Consider the following 27,671-nt stretch of genomic DNA (forward strand, 5'->3'; position numbering starts at 1 on the left):
TGCCTGCACATGGAAATCCTTCTCCGGCTGGAACCAGGGCTTTTAGAGCCCCTTTATGCTGCTCTGGCATTTTTGCGGGGGGTAATGGGGTTGGAGTAGTTGGGGGAGGATCTGGTCCATAATCTTGCTGTGCCCGAGTTGCCTGTCTATAAAGGGGAAGTAGTTGTACTTCTTTACCTCACAGGGGTATTGTTGAGGATAAATTCTTTAACATTTGCGAGGTGCCTAGATGCTATGTTGGTGGAGTAAGTAGATTTGGTCCTGCCTATTTTAAACAAGGAGCCATTTGTAAAATTTGGATCTCAAGCAAAGTTTTGAATTGTTTGGATTTGAGAATCTGGTTCAGACCCCTCTGTATTAACAACCAACCTGTTGCCTGTTCTAAGGAAAGGAACACTTTAATTTGCACAGTGTTGAATTGAATATGTCTGCTAATTCTGTGTATGAGCTCTAGAAGTTACAAGTTATTGTTTCACGCATATGAATGGACATCCATTTTATAATTAAGAATGCATATATATATATATATATATATATATATATGGATAGTAATATAGTAATACGTTCCCTAACCAGCCACAGGGGCAAGATACTCCTTTCAGTTACAGATGTGTAAATCCAGAAGAACACTGCTGAAAAGTTATTGGAATTATTCTGGATTTATGCTGGTGTAAATGAGAGAAGAATTTGGCCCAGCATGACTAAAATAACTCTTAAGGGCCAGATTTTGATCTTATTTATACTTGTATACATCTGGAATAACTCCATTTATACTTGAGTAGAGTTACTCTGGATTTACCCCAGTGCAACTAGTATATTCTCATGTTCCCTCATTGTGATGTTAATAAGTGTTATAAGGAATTATTTATTTTAAAAAAAGGCAAAGAAAGTTAAAGGTAAAAATTCTGAACAAACATATTTCAGGTTACTCTATCAATTTCCCTCTTTATATATGGCAAAAATTTTAATAAACGATTCAAACATTTAAGCACAATTAAAGTTAAATAGAAAAATACATTTAGGGCCTCATTTCTGTTTCCCTTTTACAAAATGGCAGTTCTAACACAGGAGCAATTCAGCTCATAGCTCTTGTAAGGAGCAAGATATTTACAAATTATTGGATCAAATTCTGATCTGCTTTACATCATGTAAATCTAGAGCAATTCCATGGCCTGCACTGAAGTTACAGCAGACTCAAACCTTAGTGTAACAAAAATCAGAATTTTCTTGGCAGGATGAGTAAACAAATGGCACTGTGTCAAAGTTTTACACAAACATGTGCTAGGTGAGAGATTGTGTAAATATTTCCTTGTAATAAGAGCATGTAAATAACTGAGCTAAACAAAATGTATCTCACACAAAAAGTTCTTTTTCCTATTTATCGAAGAGCTCAGTCAACTTTTAAATTAAAAGTGGAAAAGCCGCGGGGTCTCTGAATAAAGTTACTGATTATTCAAGAGGAACAGTTTGAGCAAGCTGTCACTTGTGATAAGCAAGATGTGTCGGCTGGCGGAAAGTATGCTTTTTTCTGTGGAGGTTTGTCTCTGTGTCAGTTTTAATGGGAGTCAGGCTTCTGAGGACAAGCTCATACCCATGCTCATATTCCTTTTCTTAAATCTGACAAAACAGAATGCAGTGAAAACAAGAAAACACATGTTAACATGTTTCATAATGTATGGCCATAGCATGCTATTGGTTTTTATACACAAGCTACCGTTAAAATCAGTGGGCGTTGTGTAAAAAAAGACTAGTGGCACAATACGTGTGTGTGTGTGATTTTAAAACTCATTTTAAAATATTCAGTACTTCATTACAATAATAATGTTCTTACTATTTAATGCCCAAACTTCATATGCATCTTATAATTCAAACAATATTGGGATGAGCTCTCTCACCCACACCTGCTAGCCTCAGGACTGAAATCTTCATCTTCGTTTGCATCCACTTGGGGCCTGATTCAGCTTCCATTGAAATCACTGGAAAGACTTCAGGACTTTCGGTCTCTACTATACATTTGGGAGAGGCAGGAAGCAACCTAGGGGTAGTAACTCCACATAGATGCATGTCGTCAGCTGCCTTTATGAGACACTGATTGGGAAATAAAATTAGGAAGAGAGAGAGAAATGGTTCCTAAATACTTATTTCTGGGGTGAAGGGAAGGGCCATCAAGCATACACAAATAAATGGAAAGTTACTAAATAATGAATAGAGAGGAAATTTTATCAACATTAAATACTCCAAAGAACTCATCCGATGGCAGGGGAGTACGGCAAGCCTGTGACAGCTGAACATCTAATGTATGAACTATCTAGATAGATACTAAATACTTAGACAAACAACTAACCCACAGCCTGGGCAGAGGAGAGCTGCTTAGTTTTCAGTCCCTTTGTTCCAAATAACTTTTACTCTTAATGTTTATAAACTGAGCCTAGAGTGCCATGGAAGATTATTGTTTGCTAGTCCCTGGTGCCGTTGGTCTAGCTGCAGGTCTGTCTGTTTGCTGTTAGTCTCGGTGCCACTAATTTTGATTGGCTGTGCTTTTCGGCATATCATCATCAAGTCACTCTCTGGCAGGTTAATCTGTGCCAGTCCTCATCTCACTGGCAGCCAGTCTTGATTACCAGCTGAAACTGGCTGGGATCACTATTTCGGCTGTGTTGCACATATGTACAGTTATCTCATCAGGCATGGCCAATCTCTATTTTCACACATTTGGTCGCTTTCACTGAGCCAGTTTTCTGCCTCACTTTGGCCTTCCACCATGGTCTGCTTGACTACAATTTTGGTCCTAGTTCTGAGTAGCCAGCTTTCACTATCAGTCATGTTTAAGGAAAGTTTCCTTTGCTAAGTCAGGTTGTCATTTCCCTTTATCTCATGCACTCATCTCTTTTGATCTACTTGACTATTTTTCTTTCCTCTGCCCATGCCCTTCTTTGATCTCCATGATAAGATGAAGATTTAGGATTTACCAGATCTAGTTATTCCTGCTCCTGGGGGAGAGCTCGACAGAGAAATGAGATCTCCCCTCTTATTGTTCCAAAACACTAGCCTTTGGAGCCTTTCCACACAAAAAGACTTGTCGCCAGGTAAAAAGAGTATCTCTATCCTTTGCATCTCCATTTGAAGGGGGAGAGGTTTCTCCATCAATTCTTCCCCCCTTGGAAGAAAGAGGTACCTCCACTCTCTTCTGAGAAAGATTTTTTTCTCTTTCAGAGGGTTCACAGAGGCTCTCTTCTCAGGAATCTGGTGACTCTGATACCATGGGATGAATTTACCTGGCCTCTTGTTCTGCATGTTTGAGGAGGAGTGGCTGACTTCTGCTGGTTGTGCCTAATCCCTGGCACAGCATTTAGCTGCTCCCGCTAAGTTGCAATTGCTGAGCTAAGGTATCTTCAGCCGTCAAATTGAACCAAGATAAGAAGTCAAAGTTGTGGTCTGGCTGCAGACCAAAGCCCCTCTAGGATTTTCCCACCCTGTTCAGAAAATCTGGAGAAAGCAGAAGACTGTTTTTTGCCCGGTTGTAGCTCCGTTCTCTATCCTCTCATTGCCCTGCCACTGTGCATCAACCCTGTCCTGGAGAGGTCGAGGCAGCAGTTCATTCTCTGGGCAAATGTAGTCTTTGGCCTCTGCTGGGACTGCCCACAAAGGGGTCAGTTCACGTCAACTGTAATAGTTGTGCCTGGGTCGAGATATGAGCCAGTGACCTAGAAAATCCCCTGAGCGATCAAGTCCCCCATTGGCCAGTTTTCTAGTTAACAACCATGAACAAGTCTCTCCTTTCCATAAAGAGTCTATTCATAGGGTCTACTGCAATAGATGTTCGTATGGAAGAGACAGTGAAACGTGTTAGTAATGTGATGTTGCAAATGACTTTCCTTAACAAGGGGAGGGAAAGAAACACTACAGCTCTCTGTGTGAGCACTTCAAATTCTACTAAAGCTCACTTCCCAGCAAACATACAAAGCCTCCCCTGTGCAATAATCATAATACCACTACAGAGCTGCTGGCTTCAGAAGGCCGCTGCCACCAGTGGGAAATGGGGGAGGTTTGTAAATTCCTGAAATAACTAAAATGGAATAATGACTAGTGGTCTACAAAGCACTTGCTCGTGGTCCAAGGAGAGCCCACTAGTCATATGGCCCTAGCAGCTTTTTTTTACGGTTGCTAAGACCTATATTAAGGCCAGGGTGCCTGTTAGGCTCCCAAATCTACATTTAGGCACCTTAATAAAAGTAGCCTGATTTTCAAAGGTGCTAAACACTTGCAGTTCCCATTAAATTCAATGATGCTTGGCACTCTGGAAAATCAGGCCATTTATATTTAAGTGCCTAGCTATGGCATTTGGAGCCTAATTTTAGGCAGCCAGGTTTGAAAGTTTTGGCCCAGATACCTTACTGATGTTACTTCCTCGTGTGAGCAAATGCTATAGTAACCACAGAGATGTTATATTTTCACAAATGAGGTCATGAGACATTCTGCCTGTTAAGAAGTGCTCCACATGAAAAAAAAAAATTGAGAATGCCCCTGTATTCATGTATTGTTTTTATTTTTCTGACATGCAACTCCTCTGAGCCTTGCAAAGACTACAGCAGATAGGTAACAGGGGAAATAACAGAGAAAGCCAAACCAGTCTAAAACATACCACAGTTAATTAAGATTTACAGGGCCTGGGGCAAAACTTTAAAGCCTCGCCACCCTATTTGTGTTTTTAATGAGCTCCCTCCCACCTTTTTGCCCATTGTGTCCTGTCTCCCACATCCCTGGAGGTTTTTCCTGGCTCCTTGAATTAGTTTGATTTTAAATGATTTTATGTTTTTAGACTAGCCCGCTAACCAAGATAATGTTTTTGCACTCCAGTTTTCCTGTATGGTCCCAGGCGAGGTGACTGAGGCAGTGACAGCACTTCAGGCATGTGACTGAGGAATTAAGGCAAGAACAACCAGGTTTCAGGGGTTTCCTTTCTACTGTATAGCTCCTGAGTTGCTGAAGACAATGGTGCACAGCATCTCTATGTACCTCAGTCTCAATCCCCACTCACTCTCTGTCAAGCTCACCCCATCCCCATCTTATTCTCCCATTTAGTACCCACTCACTTTTCATTTGCCCAATCATCCCTACACTCACCTCACTCCATCTTGCGGTCAACTCATCAATTCCATCCAACTGCCCCAGCACACACACCTCCCCCCTCCTCGCCCCCCCGGCCACCTGTCCACACAGCCACTCAGACCACTCACTGCAGAATTCTCTCCCTCCGAGACCCAGCGGGATCTATGAGCCAGTCATCTTCTCCCCTTGCATCCACATGGTGTTGGGTCAAGTGTTGTTCTCTTTTTCTCCCTGGGGCTTTCCCAGGCCAGCGTTAAACTGAACCCTTATGTTCCTGAACAGATGCACACTGACTTCACTGGGCTTCATAAACGTTGCAGTAAGAGTCTATGCATGTAGCTCTGCTTGCAGGAAAAGGATCTGAATCACCAGTACTGCTTTCCGCAGCAGACAGATATTGGTGAAGGTTCCTTATCCAAAAACTAACCCGGCTCAACCCCGTGTAGCTGGCATGATTACAACCCAGCTCAATTTTTGAGATGCTTGAAATAGAACTGAGAGTGGCTCATTAAGAAGTACAGAAACCAGATTTTTCACAGAATTGTATCAGCCCTGAGGTATATGCAGAAATACATTTGGATGTCTGTGTCGTTCAGTCGTCTGAGTTATATATGAGATTCCCACAAGGAATTACACTGAATGTAAAAAGGGCTTGAGAACTAGCTGCTGCAGGTCTTCACACATAATTAGTCAAAGTATGATATTGCTCGGATTTTGTTTATATTTAGCTTATCATTTCTGACATTTGTGTAAGATGAAAATAACCCAAAGCCAAATCATGAAAGTGGCACTAAGAGCATTAACAGATAAAGCAGGTGTTAAAGGTGCTGTGTACAGGCTATATAACTTTAGATCTGTATTCAGCTCACCTTTACATCCTGCTCAGCAAAAAATGGAGTATGTTAAAGATGAACTATAAAGTAAAACACCAAAAGACTGGTTTTGCCCTTTACCGCTCATGTATAATGGTCAAAGATGGCCTTTCGAGGCCCCTCCATCCCCTCAAAAAATTATTTTTTCTGTGAGGATTTTACATATGAAATATTATGGCTATAGGAAGAGTCCTAACTTCTGTCTCTTGGCTGGAGGACCTTAGCAATATTTAGAAGACCTTAACAGAGTAGTCACATAAGGCTGTAACCTGAGCTGCAGCTGTCTCTGGAGGGAGACAATTTAGATTGAAAAAACTAAGTGGAAAAAGATTTTTTTCCCCCGCCTCTTTTTTTTGCTTTGCAATTCACCTTTAAGTAACATAGATGGAAAAGACAACAGCTTTAATTTGGGGGAAGAGGAGTTAGTCAGAACCAGCATAAACTTGAGCATCACAGATGAGGATATTGGGCCAGATGGAGTTATGCCAGTTTTGCACTAGCTGAGGGTCTGACCCATTGTCTCTTGTACTTTTTTTTTTAAACTTCTACAGCCATTGCTGATTCTGTGAGAGTCAATGAAGTTATGTATTTGATACTTACGAACTAAATAATTTGAAGGGTCTGTTTGGTTGCTTAGCAAATCTGAGTCTCTCCAGTGCTGCACCGATATTATTTCACATCACAAAGCTGATGATCTACCTACACGTCAGCGTAATCACAAGAGAGGTATGGGCTAGTACACTGGTTCCCAAACTTGTTCCACCGCTTGTGCAGGGAAAGCCCCTGGCGGGCCGGGCTGGTTTGGTTACTGGGCTAGCAATGTGCACACAGGTCGAGCAAACTAAAATGTCTAAATTCTATTACTAGCTCTGTCATGTCACATAATTTCTCAATTTCCATATCCCCATTTGTAAAAGGGTGGTAATACTTGCTTACCAGTCTCATTCCTATAATGCCTGTGTCTTTTCCTAACTGGTTACATTTAGTTTAGAAACCATCAGTTTGTTCAATATTTTCAGTTTCTTCAGTGCATCACTTGGACCTTGTCTCTAAAGAATTTAATCTATGATAATGTCTTCCAATCTCCTAAACTTGGGCGGGCCAGATCATCTCACTGATTTTTAAGCAGAACTTCCCATTAAAATTGAAAATCAATGTGATGATACTACCATTTGTTTTAGATCCTTCAGTAGTTCTTCACAATTGATTGTGCTAAATAATGTTGTCATCTTCCAATTTAGTAACCTCCCTGTTTACTCTTCCAATTCTGTAACAAATATATTCAATGACACCAGCCTTAGTAAGGCTGCTTGGTGCACCCCTTATTAACTGGCTTGCGTGTTGCAAATTGATAATTTATTTCACCTCTGTTTCTCTCTTAACCCAGGCCTCATGTATTCTGTAGGATATCTGTCCTAAAGTTAAATGTCCATTGTTGGGTTTCAGAGTGAATCCCCCCAGTTAAATAAAAAGGCAGTTACTTTATGTGGTGAGTTTTAAGTTACCAAAATTCTCCATTTATTTCAATGTAGAATCTATGCTAGCCAGCAGTATCAATGTAACAAAGGAGCTCCAAACAGCCATCCCATCCCTTCAGATTTATAGCTACATACCACATCCTTGCTTCGGCTGCTTGGAGCTGAGCTCGCACCTTTGCTATGCTGCGATCTCTTGTGGCTAGAAGCCACGTTAGCAGCTCAGCAGAAGAACCACCTCATGTAGAAGCCACATTAGCCAGCAGCCAGAAGTGACTCCTTGTCAAGTGACTGCACAGATGGCTTTCCTACAGCCAAAAATCAGCCCAGAGAACTGGTAGCTATGTGCTTTGCAGGCCGCAAAGTGGCAGTGGCAATCCCCATGGGTATGTGTGGTAGAGCCCATGAATAACCAGTGGTCTTTAGGAAAACTCACCTGACAAGTTTATAATCCTAGAGATCAGTATAAAGTAGCATTCTGAGGACTAAAAAACTAAATATATATATATTACTTTACTTTCACAAGAAAACTGTGTTTGTGTTGACATTTAAAGGATCCCATTATTGGGATTATGTAGGAACCAAAGGCAAGCCCTAATTTCCGTAGATATGCAAAAGGTACAGAAGGTTTTAAACCATCTGGATATGTTCTTTTTAAAAATCCTATAATAACAATAAATACAATGAACCATTGAAATGTATTATACAAGTTCCCAGGGGAAACTCCATAGTTCACGGTTTAATACTTAATTTCATAAAGTAATTCATAAAGGCTGGCTGTTGTAACACCATTCCACTCTGGCTCAGAAATATTTCCACTGTGTCTGGTTCAGAGGTGACAAGCTCCACCACCCACCATTTTCCTTGGTCCTAGGGCTCCATATAATTTTACTCTGATTTCATTCAAGGTATTTTATACTTTGCAAAGGCCAGGGTTACTTCTTTTTTGGGACTGTGAGTTCTTAAGTCAGATAGTTAAATAGCTGACTTAGCATTTACTTATATCAAGGAGACATGTCCCAGACATGTAGTAAGTGACTATAGTTCCTTTTGTCTGAATGAACACCATTTCACCAGCATTTTCCATTACTGAGGCAACTCAAAGAAAACACCTGTCAGAGTAAAATATGTGTAATACACAAGATTGCACTGCATGTCTAGTAGAGCTGGTCAATTCCCACAAAGCATTTTGAAAAAATATTCAGGGTTTCAGTGAAAACCCAAACACCAAAATGTTTTTGACAGCCAAAAGGTTTAAAAAAGGAAGCTTTCTGATTGCCAAATACTGGGGGAAAAACTTTTCAGTTTTTCAATGAAAATCTGAATATTTTTTTTCAAAAACAATTTTTTCCATGAAAATTTTGATTTTTCACCACAACCCCACTTTGAGGGAAAAGTTTCATATGAAAAAATTCAACCTGCAGTAGTTACTAGGTGTCATGTGCAGGTGGATAGTATTCTGAAGGCCCACTAGCCAATTTTTTTGGGAAAAAATTATGTGAATTTTTGCCAAAGAATTTCATATGATTTCACACCACTGAGATATCCGTTCCAATGAAGTTTATAAGATTTGAAAATAATATATGCTTCATTATCAATATTTCATCCAGCAGTGTTCCTTATTTTATGAGTGTATAATTGTTATTACATTTTGGGGGTAGTAAATACTTTCCCCCATTTTCAGAAAGATTTATTGTCTACAGTGTACTTACTGTCTACTTGGGAAAATACTGAAAGTAGGGACTGTATTTTTTCACACAACGCACAGTCAGTCTGTGGAACTCTTTGCCAGAGAATGTTGTGAAGGCCAAGACTATAACAAGGTTCAAAAAAGAACTAGATAAGTTCATGGAGGATAGGTCCATCAATGGCTATTTGCCAGGATGGGCAGGGATGGTGTCCCTAGCCTCTGTTTGCCAGAAGCTGGGAATTGGCAAAGGGGATGAATCAGTTGATGATTACCTGTTCTGTTCATTCCTTCTGGGGCACCTGGCATTGGCCAGTGTCAGAAGACAGGATACTGGGCTAGATGGACCTTTGGTCTGACCCAGTATGGCCGCTCTTATGTTCTTATGCTTTTGTTATTCCACTGATATCAAGGTGTTTCTAAATGGCAATTTGATTATTCTGTATATCTTTCATTGTGTGAAAGTGATATTATTCTTGGCTGTGTGAAGTTCAAATTGTTCACAGTTCTATGGGGAGGGTGTAGAGAATAGCATTTTGATATTAAGTAATTTTGTGTATGTGTGTTGTAATGTTGTTCTCAGGAATCACTGGATGGCACTATCTCAAATAAATTTACAAAATAAATTTGACTATATCAGAGTTATGTTTTTTTAAAATGCTTATTGTTGGCTGTGGTGCAGCTTTTTCTAGCTGCTGAACAGATAACCAGTAAAGTGTGTTCTGCCTTACTTTCAAAGGATATTGTTTCTTTAGGTGTAACTGTTGCCAACAGTTATACTTATGTGATCAAACAAAAAATAATGGTGTAAAACATTCTGGGTACGCATATGGGAGAGAGAGAGAGATGTGAGAAATGTGTAATGGTTTAGTAAGGTGAGCACAGATCTGGGAACCAAGAACTTCTGGGCACATCCAGTTGTGCTCACTGGGACAAGATAATCAGGCCCGTGAGTTCAAACACAAGTTCTGATACTGACATACTCTATATTTGTTAAATTTATACGTGTGTATTTAGACATTGCATGGTGCATCACAATGTGTACAAGATCGTTGCCCTCCAGTGTAAAGCTAAACAAGGCTAATCATTAACCCAGGTGAAGTTAAGTACTATGTAATTTCCCCTGAATTGAATGGTGGTCAGTCTCAAGTCCAGGACGTTTACCTTTTCTTGCAAGGGACTTGAGTGGAGAATATTCCTTTCTGAAGAATATTCCTTTCCTTTAGCAGAATAGGGATTGAGCTAATGTACTTTATCTATGCACTCCCCTTCGTCTTATCCCAGCTGCTGGACAGAAGTAACTTAGTGATTACTGTAACTGTAACACTAGAGTCGGTGGATACCGACCACTGTCATGTGATAGGGTAATTAACTTTGTGTAACCCTGACCCATGTTAGGTGACTGATGCCAGGAAATAAAGATGTCTCTGTGACCAGGGCATGCCCTTTTTGCAGCCACATACCAATATCTCAGTAATGCAGGAAAAGGTTCCCCCGTGCTTCCTATTCTGCTCATGAGATTTAGCCTTGGATGTCTACTCACAGTTTTCCACACCTATACTATGTAGGATCAAGCCCATAGAATGCTTTTATCTAATACAGAACATACTTTTCAAATACTTGCCATATTTGTAACTTTAAGAGTACTGAACACATTTTCTTCAAATGCGGGGTTGGTTTGGTTTGGTTTTTTTCAGTTCTTACTGAGATCAAGGGAAATTTGAAGAAAATCAGTTCAGTCATTTTAATGTTATGTGTATTTAAAATGATGATGTTCTGGGACCAATTTGACCCCATGCACTTACATGGGTATATACCAGATTATGCACAAGTAATTAAATGAAGGAACTGCAATACCAATAGCCATGAGTCAACCTTTATCTTAAAAGTCCTGATTCTGATCTCAGTTAAACCAGCGTAAATCTAGAATAACTTCATTCAAATCAGTAGAGTCCTAATTAATATAAATAAGAAGATCAGAATCTGCTCTATGTCTGTTGTTAATTATATTTTTATACACACCAGATGACATTTGATGACTGGTAACTACTAGTATACAATGTGAAACTTTTCTGTTTTTCTTTTTCTCTAGAAAATACTAACAAATTAAATGGAACAAGTATTTAGGCATGATTAAGACTGCACATTTCAGAGCTTCGATATCAGTGAATATTGTGGATAATTGAACAGCTTTATTTCTAACCCATTGCATGTATACATTACAATAATGTCTTTAATTTTTTGATCACTCCATTAATCTTAGATGTGTGTATCTAAGGTTGTAGAAAACATTGTACAATATCATATTGTATTATTTTGGAAATAGTGTGTGGTCACAGAATTTAAGACTGTACTGTATTGCAATACTTGCAATGGGAGAGACTTATGGTGGTTTGTCCAACCTTGAATTTTGCATTTCTCTACTATAGAGTGTTTAACCGTGCATCCTCAGTACTGCATTAATATAATCTTTTTTGCATTTAATAATACTGAATGTTTTTTTACATTCCATGGGCAGAAGGATCCATTAACCTGATGAATACAAAATGTAGAGTACAACTTGTTCTCACGTAATGATTTAAACTTGGTTTACTATTAAACTAAGTGTTTTTGGTTTAGAGACCCTTAATGTATTGGATTATTGTCTGACCTCTAAATGGGGCTGCCCTTGACAACCACTCAGACATTTCAGCTAGTACAGAATGCAACCACCCAGATTAGCAATGTTGTGGGCATGGAGGAAGTCACAGAGACTGTAGTGGTTTCTAATTCATTTCCAAGTGCAGTTCAAGTTGATGGTTTGGATCGTGTACCTTGGGACCTCTTCTGTTTGACCTGACAGTTGAAATGAGCTATGTTGCTTAAACTGATACACTCTTGGAGAATTGGTATGAGGGCGAGGAGAAGGTTGTTTTTATTGGATAGGAATGTAATTTACTTCCCCACTAGGTGCAAAAAAACAGAATTTGCTGATGTTTAGGGAATACTCTGAGGACTCTCTCTCTTACCTTAGTCTTTTCTGGTGAAGTGGTTTGAATAGGGAGTGTTTAAAGTTTTCTCCTTTTTTTTCTGGGTTGGGAATTCTGTTATTTTTTATTTACATGATTTGAATTTGGAGTCATTTTTTGTTTGCATTTTTAAATGTTATTTCTGAGGACTAGATTGTCTCAGGCTTAATATATACAGTGGAAAAATAACCTCTGTCACTTGGTTAGTTTTTTCTTGTTAGATTCATCATATTAACTAGAGGACAACAACAGGATGGCTTAGTCTATGGAGAAGCACATGCAGTTTAGGAAGCAACCATAGATTCATAGAATCAGATTTGTGTCCTCTGTCTTGAGCAGTCAGCAATGAGGAGACTAGTGTTTCAGCCTAAATTGATACACAATAGCTACTTTAGCAATCTGTTTTCATACCATTCTATCTCTGTTAATCTAGGATTAGAACCACTGGGACATACTCTTCTCTCACAGTGATGTCAATAAAGAATAGCTCCGCTGAAGCCACTAGGGCTACAGCAGTATAACAGAGAGGCTAATCCAGTCCATTGCTAAAACTTGTTGGTGCATGGGAGATTCCTGACACTTCCTACCTTAGAGCAAAGCTTACGAAACTAATTTGACACATTATGAGCTTTACACATAGTGAGTTTTAAATAGCGTACTGTGAACATAATGAGATTTAAACTAAGGCATGAGAAGTAGAAAGCAGAACAAGGATGACATTTTCCTTTTGTTCATGTCTCAGCTTGTAGGCAACCAGTAAAGATAATAAGCAGATTCTGTCAATATCTAAATGGCAGAAGGAACAGCTTTGGTGTAGTCCTGAAAGAAAAGCTTTTAAACTGGCTAATTTCCTTGCTCGTTAAGAAATATTAGCATAAAATCTGGTTGACTCAAAATTAAAATCAGACAAACTTCCTGATGTTGTCTTTATTAATTTGAGGTGAGGGATTTGCAGTTATTGGATTCTCCTCTCAACACTAGGAATCACTAATTGGGTAGCATTAGGGTTCAGATCACCAGTGGTCCTTTGGTCACATTATGAGGACCACTACCCTACACTGAAATAACAGAAAATGTTATGATCATAGAAGGAAAGAATGGGCTGGAGGTAGAAGAAGAGAAAAAGAGAATAAAGAAACAGCTGAAGGTGGAAAGCATGAAAAAATACACAAAAATTTTTGATTAGAGACATTTAATTTATTCTCCTACATATTTTAGTATTTCCTTAGCTGATGGGCCAAATTATCTTTAAATTTGGAGAAGAAATGGATTACTTTATTCTCAGTACTTATATTAGTATTTCTAGCTATCAACTCAAGATACTGTGGTAAGATAATTAGTATTTTCTGGGTTGCTAGCTACTTTGGATTCTGTAGATCTGTCTCTGTTACTACCTATGATCTATGCTATCTTTTTCGGAGTAGAGGTGGCTGAGAAAGGTCTTTCTCAGAAAGGTCTTTCTGTTGGCCATTGTGGCAAGTCTCTGGATCGCATGGGCTATAACTAGTGTTGGGCCTTTTATCCTCAAGAGACACCTCCTACTTACTCTTCCTCTCCTTGCACTGGAGTAGATATCTAGGGCTCGATTTTGATCTCAGTAATGCAATTGTAAATCTGGAATAACTGTAGCAGAATCCATATACTTGTTCTGAATAAATATGGGTGTAACTGAGATCAGGATCTAACTCTTAGATCATACAATTATAGAAGCTAGAGATTGGAAAGAGCTATTAGGACATCTTCCCCCTAGTGCAGAAGGATCCCCTCTTGTATCCTTATTAATATTTTTCCTGTCTTAATTTCATTCTGCTACTCTTTATACTACCTTGTTTTACCAGCTTAAATGTTTTGTCTGTTTTCTTCATGTATAAGCCTCTCCCTTGTTTGTAAATCTGAAGGATAGTCCACTGGTTAAGGCACTGGCCTATGACTTGAGAGACCTGGGTTTGAGTCCCTGCTTTACCACCCGTCCTGTGTGACTTTGGACAAGTCACTTAGTCTCAGTTCCCCATCTGTAAAAGTGGGGGGATACACGTGTTAAAGACTGTGAGAAACTCAGATATGGTAATGGAAGCTATATAAGTACCTAAAATGGAAAGAACTATGCAGAGCATGTTGCAACTCGGCTCTGTCTGTGAAGCTCTCAGCTCCCTGCATGCCCAGCACCGCAGATGTTGACAGCAAATTCCTGAGAGAGGAATGAGAATGAAGAGACAGCAACTGGAGTAAATCCACAGAAGAGAGCAGCTGAGGGGCCAACAGTAAATTCACTGAAAGGAAGGGGGAGTGAAGAATAGGGAGAGAGAAACCCGAGTTGACCTTGACCTTGATTTTATAAAGAAGGGAAGGAACAATACCCCTAGAGCTAACCAACAGTTAACACCTGCAGCTGGGAGTGAGCCAGGCAGGAGCAGAAAAGGCTAAAGCTGGCTAAGCTAGTGGGCTTGACAGCTCCTTAGTGCTAAGCATAGTGCTTTAATTAATCCCCTTTCTCTTTTAACCCATAACCAAAGAGCAAATATTGTATTTTCATTGATAAAGAATATAGATAGAAACAATGTACAGCTACTGCAGTATGCAAATTGCAAAATGTATGTTGTTTTCTGTAATATAACCATCCAATTTTGACCGTCTGCTACCCATTTGGGAAGTCACATTTGGGGCTCCACCTTGCCTCTTGTGAGGCTGAGCCATGCTAAGGATGGTTAGGCGTACAAGGCAGGTGCTCCACCCGAGGGGAGGGCACTGAGGACATTATGATTTTAACCCTGGTGTTTAGGTACTTGAGACATATGTTGGTATTTTTCCAAGATAAATCTTAGAATGCTATTTATTGTCCCTGCTTCCACCCACTAGCCTTTTGTAGCCTTTCTCTGTCCTGTTTATGGTTTCAGCTCCTCTGAATTTGATATCCTCTTGGGATCTCATTCATGGGCTGTTTAATCCCTCTTCTAGGCCATTAATGAAGACATTAAGATCTGCCCAATACAATTTCTGCAGTACCACACTAAGCACCTCCTTGGACCTCAGTGCTTTGCAATTTGTCATTACTTATTGTTTTTGGTCCTGCTGCCTGTTTTTGGTCCACATGAAGTGTGTGTCTGTCCAAGCTGAGCTGAATTAATTTTGAGAGGAAGGCTGCATGAGACACTACATCAGACACTATCAAATACTGTCCCCAATTCAAATACCATAAACCACATATGGGGCTTATAAAATAAAATCTCTGGGGCTGTAACAGATTCAAAGATGAATAGGAGGGGTATTACATAAGGTGCCAAAGTCAGAAGGCAAAATGCATAAATAAGCATCTTTTATGCTAATACAGGGTCCAAACCAAAACTGATGAGAATCAACTGGGGAGTCTTGCCATTGACTTCAGTGGGCTTTGGATCAGGTTCATAGATTCCCTTATTATCCAATGCACCTTGTGTAGTCCTCTATACCTTTGCAAGTCAGAATGGTAGCATTTTATACCCACTCTGTTCATGTTTAAATATCTACACGTGGTATGCAGCCATGGAGAACCAGGTCTCCCTAAACTGCTGTTGGAAGGAGACTAGTCTGGTGTAACTTAAATGCTGAGGTGCTGAAGAAGGTGATATTTGAAGAAAGATAGTGATTACTTACTAGCTATACATTTGTTTGATAAGTGTTGTGCTGTTTCCTTGTTTATAATTAGAAATGGTTGGAAAACCAAATTTCTGTTCTGCAGGAAATTCTGAAGTGACATTTTTTGCAGTTCCAAATCCGAATGAAAAATCAAAATTTAAAATTTTTCCTGTTGAAGAGAAATTTTGAAAATTTCAATTGAGAAAAATTGAAGTGTTTTATTTTGATAAGGTAAAAATGTTTTGTTTGATTAATGTCAAAGCGCTATATATACTAGGATATAATGCTAAACATTAAATAGAATATTAAATTATAACATGTTTTAATATAAAAGTCAAAATGAAATCAATCAAAATGATAAAGGTGAAAAAAAAAATTCCGCATTATCAAAACCACCAATTTAGTTGAAATTGACACACTCCCATGAAAAAGGAAAAGGAGGACTTGTAGCACCTTAGAGACTAACAAATTTATTTGAGCATAAGCTTTTGTGAGCTACAGCTTACTTCATCCCGAAAGCTTATGCTCAAAGAAATTTGTTAGTCTCTAAGGTGCCACAAGTCCTCCTTTTCTTTTTGCGGACACAGACTAACGCGGCTGCTACTCTGATTCCCATGAAACATTTCAATTTAATCGAACAGCATTTTCTGATGGAAAGATGTTTCACTGAAAATGTTTCAACTAACTCTACTTATGATGATACAGTATTTCGTTTTAAATCAAAATGACTAGTCTCATTTGCCTGCCATTTTTTTTTGTGCGCTCCATTGGTAGATTGAGTTGATCAGGAAATACAATTGTCCCTCAGTGAGAAATGACGTTGGCACATCTACTAAGGATGGGGAAATGAGGATGAGAGAATAACAGTTGTCATCTTTGGAGGCAATTGTCATATCCTGAGCCGACACATGACAACTTCAGTGGAGCTGTACTAGTTTACATCCACTGAGGATCCAGCCCTAGTCCTTTATATGTATTTTTATTATTACTGCTTTTTAGGCTTTTGTTCAGATTTTTCACCGTTCTCATGGTTCCTGAAACACTGTTCAGTTCTAAACAATAACTCGTACTATTTTTTAAGCTTACGACTGTGTGGATTTACAGCAGTCCTTGCACATGTTGTTATCTCAATTTGTGCAGTACGGCTATAGCACATAGTAGAGCAGAGGCTATTTGCTTCCATAAGCTTAATGAAGTGTATAGTGCATTTGCATTTCCAGGTGTTTAACTAATCCTGAGAGACAACAGGACAAATTCAGCCAAATGCAACCTGGAGAAAGCATATGCTGCATCCATGGAAATCATTGGGTCATATTCTTTTGTGACATATACATTGGTTTTGGTTACACATCAGGTGTAAGCTGATCATAAATCTGACAGACGTGGCCATGTAAGTGCCATAATAGTGCATCTTGCACTGATTTACTATTCAGGGATTCTGCAAAATGAATGTAGAGAAAGCACAAGGGGGCTTGTTGCAGGAGAAGGGTGTAAGATAAAGCGTACCACACCTACTTTAATTTATATTCACCTCATTCACAATGTCCTCAGGCCAAATTCGGGCATGAGTTCAATGAGAGTGGTGCCATTATGTGAGGACTGAATATATTTTGCCAGAATAATGAACTGGTTTAAGTTGCAGGGTTTTTATTTATATAACCATTGAATACCAAATTCTTGCAAGTTACAGTGTGGAGCCACTTACATCAGTTTTCCTACTCAATTTAATGTGAAACTTATACCTCCAAGTGACCCTCTAGCTCTGTGTTTGCATCTGATTCCAAGCTTTTGAAAATTAGACTAAGCCTGCAAAGATTTTATCCAGATCACCTCCCAGTCACACAGTATTCACTAGCAGCTGGCTACATCCATCTTTGCTACATTCAGCAGGTACTTCTTCCTTATAGCCATGAATTAACCTAGTTGAATTGTAACCATTCTGTGTATAGACTGCTAGTGCGGCCATTGACTTCACTGGCATGCTACACAGGCAAAAGGGTCTATGCAGGCATACCTGTGTGGATCAGATTCCAGGATCAGGGCCTGAGTCAGTTTTACCATACCAGTAACAAATATGACTAGCATTGTTCAAAGATAAATAATTTGGCTGATTTGGGTTTGGACGTTTTAAAAATCTTTTTTTCCACCCAGCTAAGTTGATTGCATGCTTGCATGCTTCCTATTGCTACTGCCACCTTAACCTAAACTTCATGTGTTCAGTTTACATATTTGTCTCTATATAATGAGGATTGTTGCATCCTATCCCCTTTCTCCTGTGCAGTCTTTTTTCTCTTTCATTCCGTAACTTTGTATTTTGGGGGGATGTATTTCAGCAGGTGTTTGCTTGTTTGTTTTACATTCACATTACCCACATGACACACCGTATCTAGTTTTTCAGTGTCTAATTGTTCAGTGATCACAGAGATTGGGGGGAGACATAGCTCAGTGGTTTGAGCATTGGCCTGCTAAACCCAGGGTTGTGAGTTCAATCCTTGAGGGGGCCATTTGGGGGAAAAATTGGAGATTGGTCCTGCTTTGAGCAGGGAGTTGGACTAGATGACCTCCTGAGGTCCCTTCCAACCCTGATATTCTATGATTCTATGGTAAAGACCCCTGACATTTTATATTTCACTGGCATTTGGGCTTTTGGAAAAACTTTCAGGAACATTAATATAAAACCACTGGAGCATTCCCAACAGTTCCCCTCAATCCAACCCCCTTGTCATTCTGTAGTTTGGTTGCGGGAACAAACCCCCTTTTTTATTTGTTTTTGCAGATTGATGGATTTCTGACACTTCTGTTTGGCCTGGCTAGCATTAATACCCTTACAGTGATCAGTGTGACTCGCTACATAAAGGGCTGCCATCCAGACAGAGGTAAGGGCTTCAACCACACATTTGAAGAAATTAAAAATAGCGCTGGTTTCTGACTCTGCCTTCAGTTACCTTGGTGAAAAACAAGAATAACTCCCCTGAAGTCAATGGGGTAACATGGTGGCCAATGGACAAGGGGGGGAATCAAAATCAGGCCCAATAATTTCTGTTGGAAATCTGCTTCCATCAAACATTTTCAGATTAACCCAAATAAGAGCAGGGTTATTCTTGGCACATTTGCTTCACTGTGGGTAGAATTCAACCCCGTGCAGAGGGCCAACACTAAGCTTATGTATCACTTAAGTCCCTCAAAATAGAGTGTAAATGGCACTTAAGTGGTACACATGTCCATTGTCCCTCTGCAAAGAGGTGAATTTCATCTTGTATTAAATGAAGTTTAGGACAGTTGCCAGCCATTAATAGACCTGGCTTGGGACACTTTCCTCCACAAATGCCTTTTTGTTCTCAGTGGTGTTTTGCCTGCTCACAGCAGGCATTGTGAATAGGGTTAGGTGTCACCTGGGACACTGAAATCTACTGATCTTCCCTGCAACCTCTCCAACACCATCCTGTCTTGCATCTCAAACTGCTTCTCTGCCATTGTCTCTAGGATGCCCTACCATCATCTCAAACTCAATGGACCGGATTCTGATCAACCCATGTACTTTTTACACACTGTGAGGTCAGAATCAGGCCCACTCTTTTCAACACTGAACTTCTTTCTTCTTAAACCTTCCTCCAGACTCCTTGCCTAGCTCCATTGACATTGCCACTCTCCTTCCTGTCTCCTAGGCCTGTAATCTGCATGCCATTTTTGGCTTTCCTCTCTACTTCTCCCTTCTCCAGTTCTCTCCTGTCATTTCTTCCTCTTCAATATCTCAAAAATCACTCTTTCCTCATGACCCTTGCCCCTAAAACCTTTCCCCAAGTGCTGATTTCTTGTTTACTGTATACTTCTCTAACCTCCATGCCCTCCAATCTATCCAAAATACCACTACTAAAGTTATCTCCCTCTCCCACTGCTCTACACCACTTTGAATATCTCCAATGGCTTCCTGTCTCTTACTCTGTTAAATTCATACTCTTTGTTGTCACCTGCCTACAAACCCCTACATAATCATGCCACCATCTACATTTCTGCTCTTATTCCCACCTACCCCAATCTGCTCCTCACCCTTTTCCCAGTCGTCCCACTTAAAAGATCATGGATGTCCTCCTCCCATTATTTATTTTGTATTTCCTATCCTGTTAGAAATCTCCCACCAAAAGTCCTTGCTCAGCTACTTCAAATCCCTCTTTAAAACCACTCCATCCAGAAATTCTCCCTATCTTCTTCTAATCAATAGTTTCCCATGCTAGTTCACAACTCCAGTGTTATCCAGTATTGTCTTTTGTCTTTGTTTTGTGTGATTTACGCTGTAAGATTTGGAGCAGGGATCCTGTCTCAATCTCTGTATATAAAGAACAGTATACATTTACTGTGTTATATAAATTATATTTCTAATTGCGTAGGCAATAACAACCCTGACAAGGCAATATATATTCTGCAGGAAGTTCCACCTTTGCACCAGAACCAATGCACCTTGTCACTGATATATCTATTAAGGCCCATTTTTAACTCAGTCTGGTGCTGGGGCAGTCAGAATCAGGCTGTGCTGTGTACCGTATTTTGTATTTATTGTACCATATCTAGCCATATTTTAAATGCACGTCTCTCTCACCTAAGTTTCTACCGGAGAGCAAGGTCACAGCCACCTCAGCCTAGGTGCCTAGGCATCATAGCTAAGCCCCAGAAAGATCCTCAAACTAGGTGTTCCCCCACCTATCTTGCCTGTGGAGCCCAATTTGGTAGGCATGCTCTGAACATAACTAGACCCACACAAAACAGCCAGAGGATGTGATAGTGCCCCCTTTGTAACTTTTAGCCCAGTGGTGTTAGGGCCCTCACCCAGGATGTGGAGAGCTGGGTTCAATTCCCTCCTCTGTCTAATGTGGGGAAGGGACTTGAACTTTGGTGTCCCACCCACCTCAGGAGAGTGCCCTAGCCATTGGGCTATGGGGTATTCTGGGGTCTCTCTCAATCTCGCCTGTTGAGGCTGCTCCACTGTGTATAAACAATTAAATAGGCATTGGAAGAGAGGGACTGGAACCTGGGTCGCTCACATCCCTGGTGAGTGCCCTAACCTCTGAGAGTAATTCTGTGTCTCGTGCCCAGGAGAGATTGAGAAAAACCTGCCCCAGAATACCCCATGCCCAAAACCTGCCCCAGAATACCCCATGCCCAAGTAATTGATTTCTGTGGAAATTATGAGTCTAAATATCTTTGTGGATCTAGCCCAAGGTGCCTGAGTTCCTTTGTGAATCTAGCCTTAAGTAACCGCAGGAAGTCTAGTGTCTTGGACAGCTCTCTGTGCTCTGAAGAAATCTTCTTCTTTCAGAGTTTTACCTCTTCAGCAACTCACCACCGCTCCCATGGGAACCAAATTAATTGCATCGACACAGGGAGCAGGGCTGCACACATTTTAGCCAAGCTTCCAAAACTTCTGCTGGTTAGAAGAGGGTACTTAAAAAGCCTGCTTTGAATACTTACACAATTGAAGATTAAACATATGTATAAGCCAGATTCTCATTTACTCGAAGGCCCCTTATGCCACTCCAGCAGCGTAACGGGGTGTAAATGCAATTTATTTCCACTTTAGGGTCGCTTTACACTGCTGCATAGTGGGCCTCCGTATAAATCAGAATTTGGCCCACGTGGCTTTTCCCATCCCTTTATTGCTGCTGCTGACTGCAACATTATCAAGGGCCATTGATGCAGCCAAACCATAGCAGAAACTGCACGTTCGTTATCACTGAAGTCAGGCCAGATACTCAGGGAGCACTATGGAAACTGCGCTCAACTATCCCTGACAGGGGAGGGCATGGGCGAGTAAGGGAGGACACAGTGGAGCACTTGGGGGACTCAGGCTGAAAACATTTCCTGTATTTAATAAGTAGGATCATTCAGAACCCCTCCCATCCAATGACAGCATCAACAGCTTGGGAATCAAGGACAAAGAAGAGAAGAGAGTGGAATCCGTTAATTAAAACCATTAGAAATGTGAGTAACTAAAAGCCTTTTGCCTTTGACACGCCTGAGGCTCATATTCTGTAGGAAAAGTGGTAAGTACAGGGAAAGCAATAACTTTATTAACATACATATCTCAGATATCTGTGCCAGAGAGTTAAATGTAAGGGTCATTCCAGAAGGCTCTTGCAGTATTTGAGTGGGCTGGACTCTGGGCTAAATCCCATCACAAGTCACAACCAGACAACCTCAGCAAAATATACGTAGACAGTTGTCTACACCTATTGTCTGGAAAGCAGAAATTTCTTTCAAATGTAATAGGTTAAAATAATTTTCCTGTGTGTTGTCTGGCACTGAGAGGTTTGCATGTGCAGACCGCAGCACCTGGGCCTAATGATATTTGTGTAAGTGATGGAACATGGAATCTGAACGAAAAGTGAGGAGAGTACTCTGCTAATCTAGTCAGGTAAAGGATGCATTTTTCTGAGGACTTTATATCCCTTTAAAGAAGGCTGGAACTGGCACAACCACTGTATGGTTAAGAGTAAGTTATTCTGGTTTCTCTGATCATGGATGAGTTGAAAGTGTTATGCTGGCTGAATACGGTAGTTTGAGTTTCTGGTTTGTTTTCCTCTGGCTACCAGTGTGGGGGCAGATTTAAAGTTATTTGAATGCTATACTAGTGAATGTCCATTCTTTCCATTGTTTTTCTTTTTTCGTGTTAAATTAAACTTATAATTTCCTGTCTTTTTAAAGGTTTACAAAACTGCAAAAGTTCATATATGTTTCTTGTAGCTTTAACACTGAATTTCCGAATTGTCTCCTATCTAATTTATCTGTCACTTTTTAATCTAATCTCATCTAACTCCAATGTCCTTGCAAAATCTTGAACACTCAAGTCACTGATCTATACTTTCAAACTTACCTTTAGTTTAAAAACATTTTTTTAGTCTGGGAATTATCTCAAGTACCAAGATTCCCCTAATTAGCCCTCCCTGGTCTTTACAGTAGTCCAATGTGAATAGATTTAAATCGGGAAAGGGTCAGTGTGTTAAGTGCCATTTTCTCACCGTGTTGTATGTTCCAGGGCATTGCATTAGCAACAGCAGCATCACTGTGGCCCTGGTTCTCATCTGGATAGCAGCTTTCTTCTGGTCAGTGGCTCCAATACTTGGATGGGGCAGTTATACAGGTAAAGGGCCTCTCATACATTCCTACAGTGACACAATTGGCACATTTGCTCTTAATAGAACAAAGATGATTTCCCTCTTATCTTGCCGTTTATTGTAGAGCAGACTGATTATCAGTAGAGCTGGGAGTATAATTCATAAAGAACAATTTATCCAGGGAATGCTTATGATTGTACTCTGGGTATACCTCAGATCTCAGTTTTGGGCCTGGTACTTTCTCTGCATCTTCTACTAATTAGTGATATTACATTACATTTCATGGGTGAGAGTACTGCTTATGTGCTACTTTGTCCAGCTGCATACATCCTTTCCAATATTTCCCTATACAATCTACTTGTGGGATGAAATTCTGGTCCCGTTGAAGTCTATAGGAGTTTTGCCACTGATTTCAATAGAGCCAGGATTTCACCTTTGGTTTGCAAGGTTCTTACTGAATGTATCCAGATAAGTGCATCAGAACTTTTTGATGTTAAATATGGATAAGACCAATGTCTTTTAGCTCAAGGTAAGTAATTAATTTTTTATCTCTGGTTCCTGTCTTCTGAAAGTTAATTCATCCCATTTAAACTTCATCAGCTATGGAGAATTAAGAGGATTTATTTTTGATTAGGTCTTGTAATTTGATGCTAATATGAGTTCCATTGCTGAATCATGCAGGTTTCACCTGTTTAACTTTTCCAGGGATTGTAAATACTTGACTGTGTAAACAGCTAAAACTTTGGTTCATGCTTTTGCTTATTTGTGATGTATTTTATTGCAATGATTGTCTGAGCAGTCAACAGACTTAATTTTTTTAAAACTGTTTACAGTCTATGGAAAACCTTGCTGCTCATTTCATTTTGGGGAGTCCTTGAAACCTTCATTCCAACCTTTGTTCAAGTGTGAAATATATAGGCAGGCTCTATTGCTATGAGTCATACTCAATATTTTGTTTCGGGGCCAGATTTACAAAGGCGTTCAGGTGCTTAAAGATGCAGATAAGTGCCTAGTGGGATATACAAAAGCACCCAAGCAGGTTAGATGCCTAATTCCCATTGACCTTCTGTTAAGTGCGTAACTTGCGTAGGCACTTCTGAAATCCCACTAGGTGCCTACCTGCATCTTAAGGCACCTAAATCCCTTTGTGAATCTGGCCCATTATCTAAGCATCTGTAGCCCCTTTATAACTGTACGCTCTAGTTTGCAATTTATGTCTGATCTCAGTTTTTTTCAGGTGTGGTCCCATTAATACAGCCATTTGCTGTATTAATATTTTTGCACCTCCGGTATCATTAAAGTGGAAGTCCTTTCCATATAGAATGTTTGTGGCTTTCTCCATTCTATTTTGAAAGATTCAATATTTTTTTATTCCTATTTCTTATTTTGTAATTTGTTAGTTAACGTGACTTTTTTAATTGATTGGTGTATTATCTTTGTTACAATAACTTCTTATTATGCTGTTTGGTACCAAGATCTTAGAAAAAGTTACTGTGTAGAAAGTAATAGCAAATGGAAGAACATAACTTGCAATGGTATCAAACCTACAGAATTAATAACCATTTTTCTGAGAATGGGAATTAAAATATTACCCTTTACTGTCCCCCCTTAGCAATGGTTTCTTCATGCTGGCTAGGCAGTGGAAATCTAAATCAGAGGCAAGTAGCCTGTAATACATTTTGTTGCAATCTATGAGGTCTTGGAAAATTGTGTCTATAGAACATTATGTCATAATTCATTAAATCACCATGATCACTTGGTCCTTTTGCTTTCTAAAAGAAGAAAACTATGTTTTAAATTTATAAATCAAATGCTTTAAGATTATTAAAGACAAATATATTAAAAAGGAAAAAAGCTAACCACACTGTTTTGTTTTCTAGATCGCATGTATGGCACCTGTGAGATAGACTGGGCAAAAGCCAATTTCTCTACAATCTACAAGTCCTACATTGTGTCTATATTTATCTGCTGTTTCTTTCTACCTGTGATTGTCATGGTCTTCTCATACGTGTCTATCATCAACACTGTCAAGTCAAGCCATGCACTAACTGGAATGGGCGATCCAACAGATAGGCAGAGGCGAATGGAGCGAAATGTCACTCGGGTATGTCTAGGTGCTTCGTATACCTGTAGTATACAAGAAAACAGAGCGGGCACTTTGCATTCTTCTACAGCATTAGAGTTCAATGACGAAATTGAAGACTTATTATCAAATTGGATCACAAATGAACATTAAACCTGAACATGAAAAAAAATCATGCAGTCAGTCAAAAATATGGCAAATATATAACTGAAGTACTCTATTTATGAATCACCAAAGATTGTGTCCTCTTCTTCTTCTGAAGTGATAGTACTGTGCAGAGAGAAACTTATGGTGGAATTCTTAAAAATGCTAATCACTGGCTTAATGCTGCTTCCTGTTCCATCAAAGTTAATAGGAGATTTAGTAAAAGCTGAGTGCTTTTAAAAATCCCACTATTCATTATTAAACCTGAGTATAATAAAAACCTGTTTTTATTATACTTTATACTTTGTTTTTATTATTCTTTTTTTTCCCTTTTGAGTCTTATCCTACATTTCCTTCACTTCTCCCCACCCTCCCATCCCCCACTCTCTGTCCTTCTACCATGTATCTTTCTTCTGCATGATCCTCTTTCCAGTCTCCCTTCCTGTTTCTTTTTCCTGCCCTTAGTTGACCGTTCTTATTTCATATTCCCTGCATCTTCATCCTAATTCTTTCAAAATACAAGTGGCAAAAAAAAAAAAAAATCAAACGTAAGTTATCGTTAGGCACCTAAATCTATATTTCAGGACCCACGTAAGCAGCCTGCTTTTCAGATGTGCTGAATACCCGCTACTCCATTGCACTCATTGGGAACGCTCTCTGCCAAACACTTCTAAAAACCCGGGCATTTATTTAGTGCCTCAGGTGTCAAACTTTTTAGGTGTTATGTTTGAAAATACTGGGCTAGAGCTGCGGTGGGCAACCTGCAGCCGCCACTGGCCGCTGCTTCCCGCCGCTCCCATTGGCTGGGAACAGCGAACTGCGGCCACTGGGGGCTGCAGGCGGCCGTGCAAATGAAAACAAACCGTCTGGCAGCCCGCCAGCGGATTACCCTGACAGGTCGCAGGTTGCCCACTGCTGGCCTAGAGCCTGATTTTCAGATGAGACGATCACCCATCACTCCTGCTGATGTCGCAGCTGGGATTGTGAGAGTCTCAGCACTTCTGAAAACCAGGGGTGGACAAAGGACCTGAGCTATTTTTATCTCAGTAAATACTTAGAGTGGAGCCAATTCTATATATTTGAATTGCTTCTGAGAAATACCCATCTGAGCTGTCCAAACAAAGCCAGACAGCATATATGAATAAGTACCAATGAACAAGAGCAAAAGTTGCAAAATCTAGCCCATAGTGTGTCCTAGTGCAAGGGTGCTGGAACTAGCAGAACTGAGGGTCCTAGGAACTAGCAGGTACACTCTTGACCTGAAGTGGTTTCCATCATATACAATAGCATATGGCAATGAAGACATACGCTCAATTCCTTATCTAAAACAGACAATCATCACATTTTCCACATCAGAAATGTGCTAGATTCTGTACAAACATATAGTAACAGACAGTCCCTGCCGCAACTTGCTCACCATCTAAGACAAGTGTGAGAGGGAAAATACAGGCACAGAGAGATGAAATGACTTGCCCAAGGTCACAGAGCAGGTCAGTGGTACAGCTGGGAATACAAGCCAGGTGTTTCTTAGCCATCAAACCACACTGCATCTCTCTGCTGCTTTAGTGTAATCCAATGTACAGTATTGTCTTAAGAAAATAAAAGATGTTTTCATTCTCTCGCCTAGGTTTCTATTGTCATTTGCACAGCCTTTATTATAGCATGGTCTCCATATGCTGTCATCTCAATGTGGTCTGCCTGTGGCTACTCTGTGCCCAATCTAACCAGCATCCTTGCCAGTCTGTTTGCCAAGTCTGCCAGCTTCTACAACCCCATTATCTACTTTGGAATGAGCTCCAAATTCCGAAGGGACATTTTCATCTTGCTGCATTGTGCTAAGGAGACTAAGGACCCCGTGAAGCTCAAACGCTTCAAAAACCTCAAGCAGAAGCAGGAGCCTTCTCCTTCTCAGAGAGAAGAGAAATATGCAGCGGAGGTCCAGCCTGCACCCAGTCCTGATTCTGGGGTAGGGAGTCCAACCAACACCCCACCTCCCAAAAACAGGGAAGTGTATTTTGGTACCTTTGATTCTGCATCTACCAACCCCAATATTGAATGTGATAGACTGTAAGGCTGAAATTACCATGTGCATCCAGTGTATGTACAAGTAGAACAGATTCAGCTCACCACTTCTGAGCAGCTCCCTAATTCCCATTCCATCTGTCTCTTACTATAGAACTAACTCCTGTACGACTTAAAGCAAATCAGGATGTGCTAAGCAGATATAATTCTTATTATATATGGGTTATAAAATGCAGTTCAGCAAATGCAGTGGGCATCAAATCTAGTGCCGGGGGAATTTTTCTGGATCTACAATACTGCATTTGAAAGACTTTATTTAGAAAATTTATCGGTTAGCCAAAATCACTAATATTTTCATATCCAAATTATATTAATTAGGTGATTTCATTTCCCAGATCACATTTTGCCACCCTTTTCCACCCTTTAACAGTCCCGGGTTTATCCGATTCCTCTGGCTCCACAATGCTGCCGTTAGATAAAGGCCAAAAGGGAAGTCAGTGTCTGCTAAGATCACTATAGTGCTGTTCCAAGATTGGCCACTAGAGGATGCACA

General features: G+C 40.0%; 1 protein-coding gene and 1 long non-coding RNA gene across 4 annotated transcripts in view; one reads left to right on the forward strand and one right to left on the reverse strand.

Moving 5' to 3' along the window:
* The window catches only part of LOC140909328 (visual pigment-like receptor peropsin), a 43,855-nt gene extending 16,688 nt beyond the window's left edge, over positions 1-27,167 (forward strand). Inside the window, exons 3-6 of the mRNA XM_073338371.1 lie at positions 18,540-18,639; positions 22,791-22,895; positions 24,750-24,973; positions 26,724-27,167. Coding sequence (XP_073194472.1) covers positions 18,540-18,639; positions 22,791-22,895; positions 24,750-24,973; positions 26,724-27,167 — 873 coding nt within the window. The remainder of the gene's footprint in view (positions 1-18,539; positions 18,640-22,790; positions 22,896-24,749; positions 24,974-26,723) is intronic.
* Positions 1-27,671, reverse strand: part of LOC140909329 (uncharacterized) — a 119,093-nt gene that overhangs the window by 21,266 nt on the left and 70,156 nt on the right. Inside the window, exon 3 of one of the 3 annotated variants that reach the window (XR_012158180.1) lies at positions 24,852-24,996. The exons of the other annotated variants lie outside the window; for them this stretch is intronic. This is a non-coding gene — a long non-coding RNA (uncharacterized lncRNA). The remainder of the gene's footprint in view (positions 1-24,851; positions 24,997-27,671) is intronic. 3 annotated transcript variants of the gene reach the window in all.

The sequence above is a fragment of the Lepidochelys kempii genome, chromosome 3 (assembly GCF_965140265.1).
Source record: "Lepidochelys kempii isolate rLepKem1 chromosome 3, rLepKem1.hap2, whole genome shotgun sequence".
NCBI lineage: Eukaryota > Metazoa > Chordata > Testudines > Cheloniidae > Lepidochelys > Lepidochelys kempii.